We start from the raw sequence: 9,109 nt of genomic DNA, 5'->3' as shown, positions 1-9,109 counted from the left end.
TACAGCCTGGGCCTCAATGTCAACTGGGTGAACAAATCTCCTTTTTGGGAGTCCGTCTCGACTCCATGAGTGAGTGTGCGCATCTCACGAGCGAGCGTGTTCAGGCCATTCTCCAGTGTCTGTCTCAGTTCAAACTGGGGAGAGCACTTCCACTGAAGCTGCTTCAAAAAGCATTGGGGCTTATGGCGGTGGCATCCGTCATCATTACATTAGGTCTTTTACAGATGAGACCTCTTCAGTACTTGCTCAAGCACTGTGTGCCTCGAAATGCCTGGTGCTAAGGGCACATGTGTATCACTATATCTCGCCGCTGTCTAGCTGCTTTAGCACCTTGGACAGCTTCTGCCCTCTACCACCAGGTGTCATGCTGGGGCAGATTTTCAGGCAGAAAGTGGTGACCATGGATGCTTCCAACGCAGGTTGGGGTGCAGTGTGTGACAGACGCCCAGCTTTCAGCACCTGGACAGGTGAGAGGAGGGTGTGGCACATCAACTGCCTGGAACTGTCGGCTGTTTTCCTAGCCTTGAAGGTTTTTCAATCCGAAATAGCAAATTATCATGTTCTGATTTGCTCGGACAAACAACAGTTGTGGCGTTATGTGGCGACTATATCTGCATATCACGCACATGAAGCCGGCACCTCTATAGGAAAACATGATTTAATCTTAAAGTTCCCTAGGGGAGTGAAGAGGCTAAATCCCCCTTGCCCGACTAAGGTCCCGACTTGGGACCTAACTTTGGTCCTAAAAGCACTCGCGGGGTCTCCCTTCAAGCCTCTGGACTCTGTTGATTTGCGTGTGCTTTCTCTTAAGACCACATTACTGCTGGCTTTGACCTCAGTAAAACGGATCTTTGATTTGCAAGCACTGTCAGTCGAAAATTCATGTCTGGAGTTTGGTCCGGGTCTTTCACAAGCCACTGTCAAACCCAGAAAAGGCTATGTGCCTAATGTTTTAACCATGCCCTTCAGAGCGTAGGTGTTTCACCTTCAAGCCTTTTTCCGTCCTCCATTTAATTTGAATGAGGAACAGTCCTTGCATTTGTTATGCCCTGTGCGAGTGCTTCACACATACGTTGAGTGCACCTGCCAGTTCAGACTGTCTGACCAGCACTTTGTGTGCTATGGAGGATGCACGAATGGAATGTCCATCTCCAAGCAGAGACTTTCTCACTGGATCATTGATGCGATCGCCCTGGCTTATGAGTCGCAGGGGGCAAATTGTCCAATTGGTGTTAAAGCACATTCAACTAGAAGCATGGCCTCCTCATGGGCATGGACGAATGGTGTGTCCATACAAGACATTTGTTTTGCAGCAGGATGGTCTTCTCAAAATACATTCACAAGGTTTTACAACCTAGACGTAACATCTCTCTCATCGCAAATCCTCTCTGTCTGGAGTACTTGCTATTTCGTTGGCCAAACATTTACTTATGCCCCTCCTTTTAAGTATGGGCTCCGCATCATTTTACACAACCACCTGCAATCAGGCCACTGTAATTTCCCATAAAGTCACAAGTACTTTCATTATAAATAAAACTTCCTTCCCGACTGGGATCGTGAAGGGGTTAATTCATACTATATGACTATAAGTAGTTAATATATCCATTCAGAATGTTCCCCTCTTGGCTCACCATGAGGGTCATTCACTTGCAGCATACTCATGTTGGTCACCGTCCCAGAATTGGCATTATAGTAGAAGGGTTTCAACTAGGTCATGTAGAAGGACACTCCCCATAGCATCTGCTTAGTGATGCAATGTCTCGTTCCCTTCATCTCAGGGAACCGAGGTTTCATACGTAACCGAGACGTTTTTCTGACAGTTATTGCTGACTACACTGGGTGCGTCCGTTGATGCATCACAACGCAATAGCTTGAGGCTGTCTACACCGGGCGTGTCGACACAAACTTTCTGACACATTTCTTTGTGTTTTGTCAGTAGTAGTGCCAGCGCAAAATGGAATGGGACACCTGTTTGTTTACAGTTGGAGTGACAGCATCCAATGGTAGACAGCATCATTAATTATATCATCCGGTGTAGACAGGGTGTGAGTGTTAACAGTTGTGCTTGAGATGATTAGTGTAATATATTCAGGTGCAATGTGTTGGATGTGTGTTATTTGTAAACCGTGAAATTTAAATTTATAATGTTTTGGTGCTTGTTTATTCTCTTCCGATTGAGTTTCAAAAATGGCTGAACTTGAGGGGCTGCACGCTGTTAGCCAATCATAACAGAGAGCATTTACACAGGACAGGGACAGGGTGGGAAACTATCATATATTACAAAATGATGACTGTTTTGGTGAAAAAAACCTTTACTAACCTTATCAGTGGACCTCAGGGAAGATAATGAAACTATAAAAAAGAGCATTTCATGACCCCTTTAAGGAAGGTGTGTTTGACAGCAACGTCTTCCCAGGTGGCAGACAACAGCCCTAAATAGACCGGTCGCTACGCTATAAACTGTCAATCAATGACGTCAATTTTCCTGTAAATTATATCCCACCATTTATAATTGAGGGATAAGAATGTGAACATAATTAACCATTCTTACTCACACACACGCACATACAAATAATTTTTCACTCTCCCTTAAAAATATAGTAAACATCCCATGAGTTCTGCTTGTGTCACTTTCTAAGTTACATAGGAGAATATTAAAACTGATCACAGATTATTGCCATGTATTTTGCAAATATTCTTGCAGGACAAAGCAGAAAATCTTCCATCTGTCATTAAAGTGTGCAAAGTGCCAGCTTAACCTACAAAATCCTCTTTTTAGTACCAAGGGAAACATTTCCATGCAGAGGCATTTGTCTGTGTGACATATTTGATCAATCAATGGAAATATCCCATCCACTTGCCAGGGAGGAAATCAGGGACAACGTTTATGTTAAATTCTGCCGGTGTACTCAGAGTCAGCACAGCGGAAAAGTGCCGGTCCGACCTTGCGTTTCGACCCTATTACTTTACACACCTTCAAACTTAAAGGTCTAACAGCGAGAGGCATGTCTGCCCTGAGTTTCATTCAAATCCTGCCTTGTCCTCTTCAGTTGCAAGATTGATGGAACTATTGAAACACTTTATCACTCTTTCTGTTGACCTTTTCACACTTGAAATTGATAGTATATTTGTAAATCCTGGGTTAATGTTCTTGTTTACATGTTTATGAGGTTAAAGGGTTAGTTCACCCAAAAATGAAAATAATTTACTGTATGACTTTCTTTCTTTTGTGGAACAGGCAGAATGTAAGCCTCAGTCACCATTCACTTTTATAGTATGGAAAAAAAGATGTAGTGCTAGCTCCATTTCAAAATTAGGCTAATAGTGAGAAACACTGTATAAAAAGTAAGTGTTAAAACCTTTACCTAGTGTTTAAAGGGACGTTAACCCAGGGTTAAGTGTAGGGGTGGGCAATATACCGGTTAAAACAATATACAAGTAAAAATGTGTCAAACAGTATGGATTTTCAAGGATAATTTCTATTGCGGTTATGCATGGTAGGGAATGCGCATTTCACGTTTACTTACTATTTGGAAAGAGACTGAGGAAGAACTTGTTAAACAAAAGCTCCATCACTGACCCACCTCTTAGCCCCGTCCCCTTTATTTACTGTTGCAGCTTCCCTACCTTCGCCTATTCTGCTGCAATCATGGAGAGAGAAGTGATTGCACTCTGGAAATAATAAATAACACCGTTATCAACCGTTTATTTATATCTAGTATATAGTCACTAAAAATGTTGACAGTGACTCTCTGAACTGCATGATCTGTCCTAGTGTGCTTATTAAACTGTAAAATAAAAATAAATCCAATGTTGTGTTTTAGATTGTGCTGAGTATTCGTAAGCAATTTGTTTGATAAATAAAATGCAATGGTATGTTGAAAATGTAGCCTACTATTCTATTTTCATTATTAATTCATTTTATTAGACACCCTTTTGATTATAAAACTGAATTAAACTTTTTTTTAAATTATTCAGAAAAAGAATAAACGGAAAGCAGAATTTAGGGTAAAAAAAAAACAAACTAAAATGTTATTTGGAAGGAAAAAAACAATAAGGGCCCAGTAGTTTTATTTCACCCTATACAACTGTTCAAATACTATATATATAGTATTACTGTATATATATACTGGCGGCCAAAAGTTTGGAATAATGTACAGATTTTGCTGTTTCAGAAGGAAATTGGTACTTTAATTCACCAAAGTGGCATTCAACTGATCACAAAGTATAGTCAGGACATTACTGATGTAAAAAAAAAAAAAACAGCACCATCACTATTTGAAAAAAGTCATTTTTGATCAAATCTAGACAGGCCCCATTTCCAGCAGCCATCACTCCAACACCTTATCCTTGAGTAATCATGCTAAATTGCTAATTTGGTACTAGAAAATCACTTGCCATTATATCAAACACTGCTGAAAGCTATTTGGTTTGTTAAATGAAGCTTAACATTGTCTTTGTGTTTGTTTTTGAGTTGCCACAGTATGCAATAGACTGGCATATCTTAAAGTCAAAAATGGCAAAAAAGAAACAGCTTTCTCTAGAAACTCGTCAGTCAATCATTGTTTTGAGGAATGAAGACTATATAATGCTTGAAATTGCCAAAAAACTGAAGATTTCATACAAAGGTGTACACTACAGTCCTCAAAGACAAAGGATAACTGGCTCTAACAAGGACAGAAAGAGATGTGGAAGGCCAGATGTACAACTAAACAAGAGGATAAGTACATCAGAGTCATCAGAGTACATCAGAGACGCCTCACATGTCCTCAGCTGACAGCTTCATTGAATTCTACCCGCTCAACACCAGTTTCATGTACAACAGTAAAGAGAAGACTCAGGGGTGCAGGCCTTTTGGGAAGAATTGCAAAGAAAAAGCCACTTTTGAAACAGAAAATCAAAAAGAAAAGGTTAGAGTGGGCAAAGAAACACAGACATTGGACAAAAGATAATTGGAAAAGAGTGTTATGGATCTTAACCCCATTGAGATTTTGTGGGATCAACTAGACTGTAAAGTGCTTGAGAAGTGCCCGACAAGACATCTACATCTACGGCAAGTGCTACAGGAAGTGTGGGGTGAAATGTAACCTGAGTATCTGGACAAACTGACAGCTAGAATGCCAAAGATCTGCAAAGCTGTCATTGCTGCACGTGGAGGATTTTTCTGATGAGAACTCTTTGAAGTAGTTTAAGAAGTTCTGAAAATATTTTCAAATTGTAATAGTAATTTTTCACATTATTAATGTCCTGACTATACATGGCCACCAGTATATATATATATATATTCTTACTTTGAACTTTGTTTTAAAACTTTTTGTTTTTGAATCACTTTTCCATAAAAATGTGTATATTGTGATATATATGTTTGCCTACCAAGTAACATGATATTGATTTTTGCTTATCGCCCACCACTAGTTAAGTGCATAGTGAATAGCTTTCGTCTGTATCTAATAATTTCTATACTTATTGCAAGTGTCTCTTGCATAATTTATCTAGTATAACTGAAAAAGTAAAGCTTACGTGTGTAATTTCTGTGCCACTATTGTCACCATATGGAATTTCTAAAATAATTACTGTTTAACAGATTTCAGAAAACTGTCCATGTCTTCCATTGTTTGTACAAAAAGATATTTCCACCTTAAACTAACGCCATTGTTATAGTCAATGTTGTTGTGTCGGACCGACTGGACGGGGCTGCTCAAACAAACAGGGATGTTTTAATTGCACCACAGAGTCACATTGTTAGACTTTTAGGGGAAATCAACCTACAGATGGCTCACTTAGTTAACTCTGCATATTACTGTAAGATGGGATATGAGAAATAATTTTAATTTAGAACTGTTTTGAAATATTTTTATCATTAATAAAGTTACATCAGCTTTAAAGGTGAAGTGTGTCATTTTTCCACCACTAGCATCACCAAACCAAATTGCAAAAATAAACAGGTTTCCTGAATTGGTCAGGATGAATCAGATGATTTTAAATTTAGCCTACATAATTGTATTCACATGCTAATCCCAATTAACACGTATCTCTATGGAATATTTTAGAGATCATTTTAACCTCACTTAATAGCACAATATTCTTTATGTTGAAAACTGACAGAAAATGTAGGGGCTATTTTCTCGTGAACCCAGGAAATAAAAAGTTATTCTCAAAGCTTGTTTTCCAGGTATGTTATCAGTGCCACTCACCAGCAGTGAAGGCTCAAGTCATTCCCAGCAGTGGACAGTTGATGAAGTGGTGCCAGGCTGACACACTGAATTATTGATGCTCTCGAGTTAGTATGTTCTGGTAAGCTAGCAGAGGAGTATTAACAAAAGATTTGGGGCCTTGCTGTCTTAACATGTAAAGGATAAGAGGACTAAAGCCATGTGGGAAATTAGCATTCCACAGACACGTACACAATGGAAATTTCTCCTTTTTTATTCGCCTGCATGAAATATTTATTAGAATGTTCATGCATAACTCTGTGGGATTCACTTTTGTTTATGGCAGCCACTGACTACGGGCTACTGATAAAAACTAATGAAAATGGAGTATTAAACAGCTTAGAGGCATGCTTAAAATCAGTTTGCACGACAGTTCCTATTACATTGCAAATGCACACTCACTTTTTATTCATTTAGTTGTTTCTTTTTATTTATTTCAGTTGCCATTTTTTATGTTTCTGATCTGAAGTGTCCAATAATTCTTAGGAATCGGGGCCGGTTACACCAGCTATACGTAAGTTACAACTTAGCCTAGTTGTGGCGTAAATGGGCACTAAGTCATAATTTACACACTACTAAATATTTGAGTGTTGCACCATTAAACTAAGGTAGGACGTAACACTATGTATAAACTAAATATTTACGGAAGCCTCCGCCCTGTAGTAACGGATGGAATAAAAAAGCAGACTGATATTTTATGACATCGGTGAGCTCGTGTTTTGCGTGACAGGCATCAGTCCTTTTAACATACAGTATGATGCTGTTAATTACACTCGTTTACATTTATGAGAAAGAAAACAAAAACTTTTAAGCTGCTCTTCAGCATGAAACCAATCTAACAGTGCAGTTTTCAGGATGCATCACCCGGTGTCTAGTTTCAACACATTAAAAATATATATAGGATATTAAAATTATTAAATGTCTATTTTTCCAGCCTGTTGTATTACTATTTATTTATCACCCCTTATTTATTTTAGATGCAGTTTCTATATATTGTTATTTACATAGGGCAAATATACTATTTATCAAATATTCTTTTATTACGTATCGTATTTTAATGGGGATATAATTTATTACAGCTGACAGTTATATGAACAAACAAGGTTTGAAAATCAAGCGTAAAAAGACCAACCTAAAATTCGCAGCTTTTTAACACTTCTGTGTACAAATTTGAAGGCTGTTTATTGGATCAATACAGGTAAACGTCATATTATGCGACTACCCATCACTTTACAGAGAGCTTACGACCTACTAGTTAAGTCTTGCCTTAAGAACAGGTGGTGCAACCAAATTAAGCACTGACTTAGTTACAAAATTACTAGTAGTTACTAAGTCCTTAGTGTGAACTTTACGTCTGAACTTACGTGAGACCATACACACAGCTGGTGCGACCCTACCCAGATCAGTAGGCAGATGTGTTATGTAACATTTAGTTACAGTCTCATTTTATTAATTTGAACAGGTATAAATTGATTGTGCTGCAATGGGTTAATAGAATCATCATTTCCTGTGTGAAATGTATTATTAGGATGTAGGCCTATAATGTGATTAGAAGACTTGCCTTAGGTCTGAAATGATATTATTGCATAATATTTCAAAAGAGGACCAAAATTTCACACAAAACGATGCAGCCATATGGATGCCATCATATCTCATCACAACTTATCCTTTAATTGTGTAAGTTCACAACAAATTAATTTAATTAAAAAACATAGGCGGCCTACACTAAATGGTCATAAATATTGACGTACTCCACACTTAGGGTGATAATGGCCCACCCCCTAATGGGGCTATCAAAGTGGAATGCCACTGTGAGGAAACAAAAAGAATACGAGAAGACTAAAATAAATATATATTATGTTTTGTAGTTTGTTTACAACAAAGTGCACATAAATGAGGGTCAAAGGCACATTTGAGCACAGATTTTTATTTTATTTTAGTTTTTAGATTTTTTTTACAACAAAGTGCAGATTATAATCAAAATATAAATAATAATGGTCAAAGGCACATTTTTGAGCACACATATTTTAAGAGAGTCACACACTTTTGTGCCATTCCTTGAAACCTTAAGTTCCTGTTCAACTGAAGCCATATGTGAATGTCACATGCCTGGCATTTCCAAGGTGTTTGCTGCTTCTTGCCGTGCATATTTGTAAGGTTCATCCCAGGTCTTTACCGTTTGAATAGAGCACTCTGAAAATGGGTGTGTCCTGACATAGCCTAATCAGGCAAAGAGGCAACACACTCAGAGTGGGAATGAAGCGTGTACGGTGCTAGAGAAAAAGATGATATAGCGCTGAAAGATCTGCACTATCTACGCCCATGAGCACTTGTGGTGTATACAGCTCAGTTGTTTTGATGTGCTGCTCACTAAAACTGTAGAAACATTAAGATAGGGCAAGAGTTGTCATTATCTCGCAGTCTGGATGGAACCAAGCCAGGGTCCGAACTCAGACCGCGGCCCCTAGTTGGTGACCACTGGTATAGGGATTTAAGGTCACTGCCCTGGGAGGAGCTCCCACAGCTTCAGCTACTGATGCAGTGTCTTATTCCTTCCTTTCAAGAAACCAAGTTTACCTTAGGCTCATTGTTTCTGGTGGGAAACAAACAATTACTTAACCCAACATGTCAGGAGCTTTGTTAAAAAAAATTATCAGTCATTTCAAGTTTTTTGAAAATTGACGGGTAATTCCAAATGCTCTTTCATTTTCACAGATAAAAAAGAAACAGAAAAAAAGTTTTTATTTTTAGTGCATCAGTTTTGACTTTACTTTCTCTCTCTCACCTGCTGTGTGTGTTGTGTGTGTGTGTGTGTGTGTGTGTGTGTGTGTGTGTGTTTTATGCCCTGTTAATTACCTGCTATAAAGATGCATGAAGATGCGTATTACAGGCACCAT

The 9,109-nt window shown here is 38.5% G+C and overlaps 1 protein-coding gene across 1 annotated transcript in view; it reads right to left on the bottom strand.

Moving 5' to 3' along the window:
* Nucleotides 1-297: 297 nt before the first annotated feature.
* Nucleotides 298-9,109, bottom strand: part of LOC127422877 (piggyBac transposable element-derived protein 4-like) — a 29,665-nt gene continuing 20,853 nt past the window's right edge. The window contains exon 4 of the mRNA XM_051666684.1: nucleotides 298-459. Within this exon, the coding sequence (XP_051522644.1) occupies nucleotides 298-459 (162 nt within the window). The remainder of the gene's footprint in view (nucleotides 460-9,109) is intronic.

This window comes from Myxocyprinus asiaticus, chromosome 32, assembly GCF_019703515.2.
Source record: "Myxocyprinus asiaticus isolate MX2 ecotype Aquarium Trade chromosome 32, UBuf_Myxa_2, whole genome shotgun sequence".
NCBI lineage: Eukaryota > Metazoa > Chordata > Actinopteri > Cypriniformes > Catostomidae > Myxocyprinus > Myxocyprinus asiaticus.
This window is presented reverse-complemented; position numbering and strand designations above follow the sequence as displayed.